Source organism: Phaethon aethereus, assembly GCF_964289735.1.
Source record: "Phaethon aethereus genome assembly, chromosome: 2".
NCBI lineage: Eukaryota > Metazoa > Chordata > Aves > Phaethontiformes > Phaethontidae > Phaethon > Phaethon aethereus.
The window spans coordinates 78,793,536-78,808,112 of NC_138582.1; the positions used below are offsets into that span (position 1 = coordinate 78,793,536).

The 14,577-nt window shown below is 34.4% G+C and overlaps 1 protein-coding gene across 1 annotated transcript in view; it reads left to right on the plus strand.

Annotated features, from left to right (window-relative positions):
• ZPBP (zona pellucida binding protein) overlaps positions 1-11,671 on the plus strand; it is a gene marked incomplete at both ends in the record, with an annotated part of 29,999 nt that extends 18,328 nt beyond the window's left edge. Inside the window, 4 exons of the mRNA XM_081996449.1 lie at positions 760-978; positions 3,570-3,640; positions 5,275-5,452; positions 11,580-11,671. Of these exons, the coding sequence (XP_081852575.1) occupies positions 760-978; positions 3,570-3,640; positions 5,275-5,452; positions 11,580-11,671 (560 nt within the window). The remainder of the gene's footprint in view (positions 1-759; positions 979-3,569; positions 3,641-5,274; positions 5,453-11,579) is intronic.
• Positions 11,672-14,577: the final 2,906 nt, after the last annotated feature.

Genomic DNA, 14,577 nt, shown 5'->3' on the forward strand with positions numbered 1-14,577 from the left:
CCACACCATGACCCTTGTTCTTCATTCTTTTACTCCTATTTTCGATTTAACATTGTGCTCTGTTGATCTTCTGCTTTGCGTAAGTAGAGTGATTATCATGAAATAACTAGAAGCACACATTTTATGGTACATTGGCTTATTTGTGAAAGATGCCCAGGTGTGCATTTAGCTTCACAGTAAAGGTGAAATAGTTGATCCATCCATAAAAGTAAATTTCATACCTATATGGAAGCTTTTGCAGTTACTTCTGCTCACAGAGAAGGAATTCCTGTTCATCTTATTAGCTGCATCTTCTATTGATCTCTGGGGAAGAAGATTCAGTTTTTAAGCCCTTTAAAATACTATTATGATAGTTGACTAAAAAATGTATAACATACTATAATAACTGGCCATAATATGTGAGATGGAATATTGTGTCACATACTAAAGGGTATTTTAAGGTATGCCTAACCTTAGCTTTCATAATCCTGATCCCTTTATTGTAATCTCCTGTTGGTTTAAAAATTGAAAAAATACTATAAAAGACTAAGACTTACCTATGGATATAAATAAAAATGTAGACTTGTAAAAATCTCTTAAGTGTTTCCAACTGGCCCAGCATATACTATTTTATCATTAAAAATTCTCTGGGGGTGCCAAATAGGTTTTGTTTATAAATTAAGGTTTTAAATTGGCAATTTTATTTTCAAATACACAAACTAGTTTTCTTCTTTTTACTTCATATATGTTCCTCATCATCGTCTGCATTTTTTCCTGCAGGTTATTCTGATCCAAAAAATTACTGTGAGTTCACAGCCCAGTATCACGCAGCCCCCTGCAACAGTTCTCATAATGCTTCCTTTGAGAAAGCATTGCTTCAGATGCTAAGCAAACTTGTCGCTGAACTTTCTTGTGAGGTTACATTAATTAAGTCAGAATGCCATCATGTAAAAATGCAGAGAGGAGGTCTACAGAATGAAATATTCTTTACATTTTCAGGTAAAAATCTGCCTTGCTTTTAAAGAATGGTTAGAATTTTTATAGTTAATGGATGTATTTACTGCTTCTATGCAGAAAATACTGTAAATGTTTAATAAGAAAGTTTCTTGATTGTAAAAAAGCTTCAAAGTATTGCATGTGAAATTCACATCAATATCAAAAAGATAGCTGATCTACTAAAAATTGCATATTTTACATTATTTCAGAAGAGCTTTAGAACTTTTTATAGCTGTAGATAGATCAATATGTTTTTAATTTTTTATCATAAAACATTCCTGTGTCCCTTCTTGCACATTAACATAGGAAGGAAGGTGATACAGTGTATTCTGTAACTCCCCAGATTACCTTCATCTAGCCATCTACAACAGGTGTATAACTCAGTCCATGGATGTGCTTTCATCTTTATAAACCGCTTCCAAATGACACACTAAGACTGGATGTCTAATTTTCAAGAACTAAATTTAAATGGGATGAACCTCCGTACTTTTTCTTCTTTAAGTGGCAACAATAAAAGAGGGAGATTTCATAATTTTCCATTTCTTTAAAACAGAAGGATCCTACAGGAGACCAGGGTAAAACTGAGTTGCCAAAAAATACTGAGTTGCCTTGATTTAAAGCAAATCATCAGATGGCTTGGGAAGATGTCACCAAATTATGGGATATTTAAGGATTCTTAGCGAGTATAATTACATATTGTAATAATTATAAAACTTTACATCTGGTATTTGAGTGTGTTTACACATAAATGAGTTTATGTTTATACATAAATGAAGACCTCACAGTGTTTTAGTTACTTTGATAAAGTTTAGTTATTAAAAATATATTTTCACTTTAACATGAATTTGTTTTCATGAAATGTTTCCATTACCAGCTTTTCACTAAAGGCACTAATTCTGCAAGTCAGAAATGTGTCATGTCAATCCAAAGGAGATTTTTTTTTCTTGAGACTTGTTCTCAGAATATTCCTTCTGAACACTGAAATCATATGAAAATAAAGTCTCAACTCCTTTATGCTGTGAGTAAGGTCTGAAGGAACCTGTAAAACAGTCCCAATATACATTCAGTTCACTTGAAGTACTTTCTGTTATTAAAAGAGATATCTAAAACCCAAAAAGAAGCTATTTATAATTGTTGAGATAAATGTACGTAAAAACATCTGCAATATTTTCTTGAACTTACTGTTTCTAATTATTTCAGCTCTAAAAAGGCCATTGTTTTCATATATTGTATTAGATTAGCCACTATGTATCAAGACATGCAATTTGAAAAGATCCCTTTCTGAACAAAGTATATTAGTTATGCTTCATTTTCCACTTTCCAAGTTTAATTTTCTTAAAAATTAAATATAATTGCTTATAAACCAAATGAAACTATTAGTCAGTTGTATTTCTCTGAAAATTGTATTTGTAGTGGATAGCACTGACATATCTGAAGAGTCTCATTACTGATAGCATAGTTAGTTAAGGTTAATTATAAGGTTACTGAAACTACATAAATGAGATTTAGCTAATGTGCAGGCTTTATAGACTATTTGAGCATTAGGAGGAGAAATTCTCCAGTTAGAGATTTAGGTGGGTGTAAACTTTGATACGACTCAGTGGTAAACTACACATTTTTGAGTAGCTTGAAGTCTTAGAAAGTACTTTCTAAGTAGCATTTCATAGAACCATAGAACAGTTTGGGTTGGAAGGGACCTTTAAAGGTCATCTAGTCCAACTCCCAACCCATGTGGTGTTTCAGAATTACTTCCATGACAGAGGTAGGTAAAGCTTATAATATAGGGAGTTAAATTCACATATTGAAAGACAATTTTATTCTTAATACGGCAGCTTACTCTAATGTCAGTTCTGGAGAGCAGTCCAGCAGCTTCGTTCAACTATTTCCCAGGCCTTCACCATAAAATGTTAGTAGTAGTCAGTTGATAAAGAATGTGGATCCACACAAATGATTACTAAAATGTAACTACACTTTTTCTTCAGTCCGTACTTGAAGTCTTCCTTCAGTTCTATGTGTCATAGGCATTCGTATGAGAATGTAAAGGGTTGAGTGGGTGAGGCTCAGGAACTGATGGGTTTGTGCAGGGCAGGGAGCAGGGAATGTCTTTAAAAGCACTAGATATTGCCCTGATTGATTGATTGTTTTTCAGAGAAAACTGGAGTCCATTGCAGGAATAGTCAGAAGCTTAAACTGTTAGGGTTCCTGGATGACTGTTTTAAAACCTGCAGCTTCATAAAACTGCAACAGCAGGCAGGTAATTAGAGAGGGAGTAGCTTATTTCTGTTGAAAGGATTCAGATATTTATAAATCGGGGAAGAGTCCAGAATTATACATGTCCTTGCCATTAGAACTTACAAATAAATGACAGTTCCCATAAAATATTTAAGTATACTGAAAATTAAGACAGAGATGTGTAGTATCTGTAAGAAGACAAGCTCTGTGATTTCTTTAAATCATTGCAAGTTAGACATCTGAGATATGGTAAAAAGTCCTAAATATTTGCATCAGAACTGACTAGAATCTTAAACCAGCAAATAAAAAAATAAATGTTTATTGACTTTGTTCTCCTATAAACAGATTGTGTTTTGTTACAGTTGCTTCCTTAGACAAAGACAACATGCTATGTCAGCAAAATGCTTGTGATGCATCTCATAGACTAAACAAGGTACAGTAGGTGGATCAACTAGCATTTATAATAAGCTACTCTACAATGAAGTACAATAACATAAAAAATGAAACATACTCCATTTAGCAAGTTAATAAATTGACATAAAAGTTTTAGTGGATATAAAATTTGTATCAGTTAAAATTGCTAATATTCTATTGCCATTATGGATAAGGGAGATCACACTATCAGTCTATGTTAAAGACAGTATATTAAGAGTATGAAAAGTGGCAAGACAATCAGGAAACTTTGAACATGTGTTATCTTACAAACATCAAACATGCCGTTTTGCAATGTGAGTGCCTTTCCATCACTTCAAAGTGATGGCAGAATTTTAGTTGCTTGAAGGTGTTTGGCTCTTACAGTAGAGAACCAGAAGTCAGAGTCTTGCTTACTAGGTTAACTGTTAATTCAGAGGTTATTAAAGGGGAAAGGCGAAAGGGGAAGGGAAGTATAGGAGGAATACCAAGAAATAGCAGGTATGCAAATCATGCTTCGGGATTCCAGTGGAGCAGTGAGGGAGTCTAAAATAACATTGTACTCATTAAGCAGCTTCCATCCTGTCCACTGAAAAAAACCCTAAATCTGTGGGGAAAGCTCATGATCAAAGTTCATCTTTTTCATATAGACAAGAGGATCGAATTAAGAGAGCATGAATAAATTTGGTTTTGCCAATTTGTGTGTGTACTGAACCTTGAAAGCCTGTTAAAAGGGTTTTTTTGCTTTTTCTTATTAGCTTTTTATATATATATAATTAATACCCGTAGACTGTCTGGATATGAAGCATTGATACTTTTTATTGTTAGACTTTGTCAGATTGCTAATGGGTCTATCTTTTGTTACATATTTTATATATTTTAGCCAGTTAGAAGGCACATTTTTAATTTTAACTATGATTTAATATACTTAATATTCCAGTGGAAGACACTTCATAAAAAATGGTCCAAAATTCCTGAGAAAATAAAGAATTTTTTAAAATAAACATTGCCTTTGGCTAGGGAGATGAGTAGATGAGATGGAATAGAGCTCCCTTGTATCCTAACATCTCTGTGATTCTGTGCTGGTTCTGCACGGATTGAAAGGAATGTTTTTCCTATCTAGGATTGTATTTGTGCAAAACTTTCGGAGTAATGAAATTAGTCTTCATGATGGTATTTGATTGATATGATAATAATCCCCTTACTTAACTTGGCGTCAGGAGACCATTGGCATTTTCTTTTTATTGAACAGAAATAGCTAATAACGATGGAAAGTATGTCTGAAATATAAGTGGACCTAAATGATAGTACCTATGTAGATGGGAAAGCTGCAAGTCTATTTATGTTGGGCTACAGATGTCTAATGTAGGCAAAATTGCCATGGATTAGCTTTTAAAGTTCTATTTGTATAATCCTGAATACTTTCAAAGACATTGCATTAATTGATCAAGTTTTATCTAAATTAAAAACAACATAGTCAAGAATATCAGATTGTCCTCCTGTTTCCATTCAGCTACAGTCAAAAGATCTAGTGGTGCATCCTTTAAATCTTAATCTTAACACATGCTCACATTCTTTTGTCTTTTCTTGTATTCTGAAAGAATACAAGACCTCTTTCCATCAAAGATTCTGAAAAAATATTATGTTTCAATTTAGGCAAAACACCTTATAGAGAGATATTTTAAGCAACAAGTGGAAGTTAGCAGGAAAAGTTCAGAACCATTGCCTGAAATATACTACATTGAAGGTACTCTGCAAATGGTATGGGTTAATCACTGCTATCCAGGGTATGGAATGAATGCTCGAATACACCCAGACTGTCCAGAATGTTGTGGTAAGTGACAAATTCATTTATTGTACAAAGTATTAAATGTTGTTAAAATGATTTTTTCTGTGATTGAACTCAGTACTTTGCTATTTAACTTTATAAAATTGTTATGCCATACTGTTTTGGGCTGTGATCCTGTCAAGTCTGTCAAGGTAACCAGTATTAGATCAGGTTAGTAGTTGGGTAGAACTTTTGTAAGACCTTGTTGATTTAGATTTTAAGCTGGACCCACAATTTCTATGGACTGATTTAAATTAAAATCAATCAGATGAAGTTCAGACCTCAAGAGAGCAGTGGCGTTTTTTTGGAATTAGCATAGAAAATCTATAATCTGACAAGGTATGTTTCAAGTGCTGTTCTACAGTGAGACAAACAAGACAATTATTTTTGTTCTTAAGCTTATAATAGGGGGTATAATAATGCAACGCTTTCATCTAATTACAAACTTAAATGCTACATTCCAGAACTGAGTAAAGTAAGAATAATAGATAAAATAATCACTCTGTACAGCTCTGCAAAATAAAGCTAAATTTGTAAATATTTGTGAGCCATTTGGAAGAATAAGGAAAGTGGGGGAATGAATTCTGGTAATTTTATTTTTGTCAATCCTCATATTAAAACGGAGTGGATCGGTGTTAAAGAGCAGCTTTTCCAGACTGCGTTTTGCCCAAGAAAAGGTTACTCATATGATTCCCAAATATTGAGCCTGAAGCCTCAAGGGAACAATGGAAGACAAGACATAGAGAGAATTAATCTGTAGTCAAGCTTGATTCCCTACAGACCTAGAAATGGTGGACGAAAACATTGAATTACATATTGAATGACAGTTTACAGAATGGAATACACTTTGAAAACAGATAATAAGAATATGGAAGAAAACAGAGACAACTCAAAAATTGCAGAACATGCAAAATGTTTCCATATGTGATTGTTTTTTCCAATTTGTTGTCTTCATCAGAAGGAACTTAAATTTTTTGGTCCATGTCTTCCAGGAAAAAGCGACAAATATCTGGAAGGGATATATAAATATCAAATTTATTACATTTATTGTAACACAGAATATTATTGCACACGATTTCAAGGAAAGGTACATGAAAATCAAGTTTAGAAAAGCATGGCTTCTTTAGGATGATTTGTTTTGTACAGACTGCAGTTTTGTTTTGGACTTTCCCCCAAAATACCTTACTCAATTCTAAACTAATTTGTATTCCTTTTTTTTCAAAACAAAACTTTAATTTTCGCTCTGGTGGCTGCTTAACATAAGTAGTAAAAAATAATACTGTTTTCTTAGCTGCCATGCTCCTTTACTTCCTGAACTAGACAGAAACACTACATAGCCCTACACCAGTGTCAACCCAAGAAGCTGACCCCTGTTCAGCTGGGATTGTAACAGTCATGTCTTTGACAGATACAGGGGCAAGCTTTCACATCTGAGGTACCCAAGAATCTGAAAGAGTCACCCCTGAAACTTGACTGATTACTACTTTACACAATTGAGGATATCATTCTGTCAGCATGCTCAAACATATACGCTTCTCCTCAGCTGACCTCTTGGTAAAATTAGTAATTTCTTTTCCCAGAATCTAAAACATGGTATCATAGGCAGTAAAAGTGAAAGGGTCCTCTGCTTATCATTCTACCTCAAGGCAAGATATGAGTTTCAGTTATTCCTGACAGATGTATCCTGCATAACCTTTAAAACCTCAGAAGACTACATAGACTCCCAAGGAAATATAACTCAGTACTGCACATCTTCACCATTGGAAAGCTTTTTTCTAAGGTATTTATGTAATTTCCCTTGACGTAGTATATATCTGCTATTTCTTGTTCTGTCTCAGTAAATCTGGAAATGATTCTGTTATCTTTGAAATAGCTTTTATATAATCTAGAAGACTCTGTCCATTTTCTTTTTCTGATATTGTCTTCATTGAACTGTATCACCTCAAGTTCAGTCTTTTCGGTCGTGTTTGATAGACCTATGTTCAGCCTGAATACTGTCCACTATAGATTCTCTACATTTGTTTTCAATGCCTCAAACTTCATGCAGTAGTTCTCAGGAGACCATGCTAACAGGGGAGAATTAGTTGTGATTTGCTAAAATCCCTAGATCTGTTACTTAAACAGAAAATAAAATATTTTCCCTACGTCTTTGTTAGTGAGAGAGCTTCTTCTGAAACATGCACTTACTCATAGACACATTTTGATAAACACATTTCCACGGAAGTACAGCAGAGTTCAACTTCTTGGGTTATCCAGTAGTTTCCCTTGTAGTTGCAGGAACCACCTCCTGTAATCCAGTTAAAACAGTTTTAAGGTCCATTTTAGAACTATTTGGGAGTTTTGTTCTCTTTAGCTACTCTTGTTTTGTAGTTAGAACTTCAATCTTTCAATCTAAATTAATTAATGGAAAGTTCACACTCATTTGCTCTGATGGGGAGAATGCTCGTTAGCTTAAGTAGATTTTTTTTGTCTCCTATTTTATAATCAGACCAAGTCAGCTACTTTCTATCTGCTTTTGTAAGAGTTTGCATTCAGCAAACCTGTATCTCACATGCCCAATTTTGAGTTTAATATTCTTGCACAGGGGTGACTAGAATTTAACATGGTATTTCAGATGAGCTCCTACCAGTGTCTTTTACATCATTAGTGCTTTCTTTCAATCCCAAGAACCTCTCTCCCAAATGATGTGTCAGTACAACGCTTCTCCTTTTCATTGTGATTGATCGTGCTCACAGTCCTTTTTAATAAAATAAATATACAGGCCCTTCTCATTTTTTAATTTCTTCCTGCCTATTTAAATTTTGTCCTTATTCACAGCTTCTCCCAGTTTTGTTGTCAGCATAGTTCATTGGGACTTTTTCTGGTAATCTTGTTAGTGGAAATATTTAGTAAAGTCTGTCTAGGAGAAAGCTCATGAGTAATCCCTTTAGCAATTTCTCTCCAACTCTTATTTCCCTTTTAAGCATCATTCAGTACTCTTAAAAATTTCATTCTAATCTTAGTCTTCTATAGTTTATTACATTTGTATGTGCTGTTGTATTGGGTGCTTTCAAATTAATTACATGTTTATCTTCACTGTAAAACAACATCAAATTGTATTTCTTTCCGCTTACCTGCATGTATTTCGGCATTCCTGAATCCTTTACATAGTACAGAATTCTGATCAGGTGTTCTGTGGTTTCTTGGGTTCCTTTTTCCTTTTCTGAAAAATTTATAATACATTTCTTACCAGTCATAGGTTAGCACGAGTCACAGGGTATCACCGCAGATACATTCCAAACCTCAGATTACCATCTGTGTTACCCTTTCATGGGCTAGTTCTATTTTGGAACATGGAAACAGATGTTACTCAGACTTTCTAATTTAAGTACATTAAACTTTGAATAGTGTGATTGTTTCTAGTCTGTGGGTGTTGATAAGGATATGACAGAATGGAAAAGGTTATGGAGTAGGCCTGAGAGCACGAAGAAATAAAAAAACTCTATGCACGTACTCTGCATGTTTCATAAACAAACTTACTCTATTACTTCTCACACAGCAAAATAGCTGGATGTTCAGCTACATCTGTTTTCTTTCCTCTATTATTTTTTAGCGTATCTAGTTTCACATAGTGTTCTAGTAGTTCTGGTTCCTCCATGAGGTTGTGTGGTGCTCTGTGAACAACGCATCATTTATTTCAGACTGCCATCTCATAATTTGTGCACTAAGCATAACCCTTTCACTTACTGCGTCATCTACCAATCTAAATCTCCTGTATTAGAACTTGCATTCATTTTCTTCCCCATGCTTCAGTCCCGTGTTATTTTATATCATACTATAACCTAATTGTTTTTTTCTCCCTCTGCTTTTATATTAAAATGGCATTAAATATTGAGCTATTGTCTCACCTTCTACTGCCATTTTCTAGTCAAAATCTCTTTCTGGATTAGTCAATTAAACACCTGATTAATCACTGTGTGATGTATCTATCTTTGAGAAATCTTTTTGGCAGAAAACACTAGTGGTAAAACATATCAAAATTTTGTTCATCGGGTCCCAGATAAGCCTCAGGCAGAACCCTTTACTGAGTGATTTTGTAGAAGCAATGACTTAAAGACACGGAGTTACTGCTGATTAATAATTCCATTTAGTCTTCTGCCTCTGTAAAGCAGTCTTTAAAAAACAGAATTGATAAGTACAAACATCTTAGAAATTATTGCATATTATGTTATCTTAGTTTTAATGTTTTTCTGCTTGTAAAGCCCTGTTTTCTGCTAAATAAAGCACACCATTCCAGGATAAATTAATTAAATATTTTGGCAACAGCTACATGAGGTATGATCCACCATTAAATATTACTTAACATAGGCAATTGTGTCCCTTTCACATCATAAAAATTTCTAAATATCACTTTTCTGCTTTATAATTTTTTTTTGTTTTAGTTGTTTTGGTTTTTTTATAAAATGCAGCTGTGAGATTAATACAGTACAAAATGTCATATGTTTCTTAGGGCTTCTAGAGACAATTTGATACCATACCCTGTACTAGCTTTATGAAATATTTTTTGTCTTGTATTATTATTCTGCAGAGCTTGATTTCTGTGGTTTTTTTAGTAGACTAGATACTATTCAGTAGACTGAACAGTCAGTTCTAATTTGGTTTTCTTCAGTTCTTTCTCACAGTATGGTGATTATTTATGTTACTGAAACATAGTAACTTGAAAGTTCAAAAGGAAATACATTATTCAAGAGAATATTGAAATAGTCCTAAAAATCAGAAAATCGGAAAAGAGCACAAAATACTAGTTAGCTTATAAGAGATACAAGAACAAATTAAGAAGTTGTGGCAAGTATATAAAATAAGCTGTAAAGATAGAATATTTTGCTAAGATGTTTACATCTTCCAAGTGAAAGTATACCAATCGGACTTTTCCATTAGTGATAAGATTGAAACATGTTAAGTTTACTGGTTAAAGAAACTTTCCAGCAGCTAGCTAAATAAGCTACAGGTCCCCACTTCCGATCCCTTTCTCTTTTTCATGCTTTCTGGTAGATAGCAAACAGATGACGCTTCTAGGAAACGAACTTTTTTTCCCATTGAAAGAGAAGTCTACCTTGCTCTAAATAAATAAACCAAAAATTCTGAAGGATTTACTAGAAGCGTGCCTATAAGCTTCAATAATAAGAGCAGAATCATTCCTCTGGTACACAAGATGATTGATTTTCCAGACAGAAAGGTTGAAAAATCCCTTTAGTTACATGTATTTTGTAAAGCTTTCTCTTTACCATAAAGCCATCTCGGTCTGCCTGTACTAATGTACAAAAAGGGCAAGGTTTTAACATCATCTGCAGAGGACGACTCCTCTCACAGACCTCTAAAGCCCTGTTCAGTTAATCGCAGTGGCAACAAATGCTAGGCAAGCTAATAACAGCAACTGGGGATCAAGCGCATCTTGCCAGCCTCAACAAATGAAGATAAACCAAACCAAATACTGAAAATCCTCCTGACGGTTTGAGCAGTAGTGACTAATAAGAAGTCATTATTAAGCCAGGCAAAACCCAGTAAGCGCTGACTCTGCAAAAGCAAGGAAGGTCTTAATTAGCTTTGCATACCAAATACTAATGCTGTTAAAGATCTATCCTAACGAAAGGCTACTATTGCCAAATTGAAGTGTGATTCAGGATAGTCATAACCAAATAGCTCAAATTCTGGTTTTTTCTGCCAAAAGCATAATGCTGAGTCAGTCTTTTGTGTGAACATTTGTTCTGCATCATACACCAATTGCTGTTTTGATGTATTATTTTTGCACTACTTCTTAGTAATTATCAGAGCTTAGATTTCAGTTTTATTTTGTCTTGTGTTGCTTATATAAGCAGCTATAGCAGTTTAAAACATTATTGGATATAGGCGATATTAAAATGTAATTGGTGGACAGACCTCCTGTAAGCAGATGGAGTGAAAAGTGTATTACAGTGTAATACATAGATGATCTATAAAATATATACAGTTTTTTCATTATCAACTAGCAGAATGCTGGAAAAATTATGATCTTCTTTCAAACAGATACAGATGCATTTTAAACATTTCAAATGTATATACATTTTTTATTACTATCACTTAAATTCCACATTTTCCTTGGTTTTTTTGTCCATAGTTGTATGCAGCCCAGGATCATACAATCCTAGCAATGGAATTCACTGTCTTCGGTGCGACAGCAGTTTGATCTATGGAGCAACAAAGTGCTAATGGCTGAGGGGTCTGCACTCTTGCAATAGCTCTTATGTATTTTAACGTGGTAATGCCAATAAATATTTTAAAAATGTGTAGTTTGTTTTGGTTACATCAATAGAACACACTTGTTTTTAAGAAATAGTGATTCACCAGCATATTGGCAAAATGTTTTAGGTCATTCCACTTAAGGCTACTTCATTTTTAAGGCCTTTAGAGTATCTGCTACGTTAATACCAAGAGAGACAGCTAACTATTTAACTCACAAGAAGAAAATACAGAAGTAGAGCTATTTTGCATACTTAGTCCTTTGCTGATAGACCTCAGCTCCTCTCAACGCAGACTGGTGTAAGGAGTCTACATTGCAGCTTTCATCTACCTGTCCATTCAGTCGTTGGTCGAGAGGATTACAGTGCAAATGCAAAAACATCCCAAAAACTAGCTTTCAAGATGAATTACAGTATCACTACTGACCGGTTGGTAACTTCTTCCCAAAGAATGTAAAATTCCAGTTGGGTCAGTCATCTGTTCCACCGTTAAAGACAGCACGTTGAGCATAACACTTTTGCTCTTACCTGAAGAGAACAGAGAGTAACGTAAAATGCCATGGTACTTTTTATGACACTCATCTTCTTTACTTTTGTAAGATTGTTGAGAATTACTAAGTTGTTGGCTCAATGCATTCCTTGTCATTTTCATTCATTAACAGCCTTATTTAAGTTGGTATTCAGTAACAGAATCCTGTTTAAAATCCTATTTGTTTTGTACTTGCAGATCATACCCCATGCAAACTGCAAAGTTTTTGATAAATATTACAGAGTTTATACTCTTTTCTCCTCTTAGCTCTTTTTCCTATCTATCTAGTTCATGTATAAAAATGAGCTAGATGTGAAGGCCATTTTTAGCTCTCTGCAATATCTGGAAAATGGGGTTTGCAGGTGTTTGTTTTTTCAAGCACAAATATGGACCACAGGTTTAAATATGTCTGTCTTCAGGAACTGTAATCTGAAAAGAGGAATAAAAAGAAATATTGTGCTACATCTAAGAAGTAATTTTTCAATATGATGTATTATCTTAAGAGAATATACTATGGGCATTCCACTAATATATTGTTTACGTGACAGAGCCTGAACCTCCAAATATATTGTAATTTGATATGAAGGACAGAAAAACTGAAAAAAGTACATTTGAAAGTAACTAGTAAGACTGTATGATTTACCTTTCCCATTTGAATGAACTAAAGTAACTTTTATGTAAAACATATGCAACTAAGGCATTGGAAAAAATGGAAAACAAGCATTATTGGGATTCTAGAGTGACACTGTTTATTGCTCAAACACTAATACAAACAGCATAACTAGCAGAAAATATAAACCAGCTCTTTTTATCAAATGCCATTTGTAAATAAATAGCTGGGAAAGAGCATGTTAAAAAATGTTTAGCAGTTAAGAAATTAAACTCTATAAACCGTAATCCACAGAATGACTCAAGTCTACCTATAATTAGAAATGACCAGACCACTGGGTCGTTGCATTAGGCTGAAGCACTGCACGTTCCTGTGTTATCTCCATGACTTCCCACTCACAACAGCACTAAAGTAGTTAGCATTAGTTTGAATAATAAATGGCTAAAGAGAGAGCACAGTATGCAGTACTGTATTTGTGAAAATACGGACTTTGTTTTTGTTAAAAAAACACCATACCAAGTAATAACGTTACATGGAACTTTCTACAGTATGGACAGCAAATTAATTTGAGAATTTACCCTCCAAAATGAATGCAGCTTTTTAAGGCAAGAGCAATGTAAGTTAAGCAGCATTTTGACATGTTTACCTTCCTGTTGCACATCAGAAACAGAAAGCTGTGGTTGGCAGACCATTTCTTCAGTTATTTGGCATTTATAGTTTAAGATTCGTGCCTTCATGAATATGCCTTCAATTGAAGACATTTATAGAATTGTGTCTATACTTTGAGGGAGAATAATAAAGCTGAAGCAGTTTTCACTGGGCTATTATACACACTAGAATATTGACTTTCTTCTCCATGTATACATTTATGGATTTTAGCAGAGTATAGAAACGATGTTTTTTGGTCTTCCTGAAATTCACTTTAATTCCCAAAGTTTGCACATCCTTTAATTAAGGCTTACTGAAAAAGGTGAAGTAAGTGATTATAAAGGTTTGTCTTTAATTCTGCCTCCTATGAACAAAAGCAGTTCACACGAGTATTTCTGAGTGTTCTCTCTCACTCACTGATTGCAGTCACGTACAGATGCTTTACTATAGGTGCAGTCTGTGAAAGAAATCCTAATCTCAGTTCTAACAGTAGTAACCTGGGCTTCTAAATTACTCTGGGTTTATGCTGGCTCAACCAAGAAAAAAATTCTCATTTGTCAATGCATATATGCTGTACATACAGAAATATACATCTCCCGTTGCTAAAATATTTTAGGTTTACTCTCTTGTGTGGTTGGAGCCAGAAGAAAGAAAATTCTTTGCGTATGAAACCATGGAGAAAAGTTTTCCGTGTTCATCTATTCCCCAGAATAATGACATCTTAAACTTGCTTTCATTTCCTCAGGTTATATCTGCCATGTGTTTGCTATTTTTCCACATTGTGTGTGAACTGGTATTTGCATTCCTATTTTCACCATTTTTCATAAATTCACCTCTTCGCCACGAGGTAACATCTGTGCACAGAGAAACACTCGGCACACTCCACTTTTGCAGATGGTCCCTGCAGTTCAAAATCTGCAGCCGTGCTCTATATCCTGCTGGAGCTGGAGTGCTTACTGGTTTATGTGGTATTTTCCCCTTTTTGACAAAGTAACGTGGAGCAGGGTGATACAGAGACAAGATAACTCTTTTGAGGTGTGAGGTTTGTTTCCGCACGTCAGGGTAACTTCGTGAATTCTACTAAATTGAC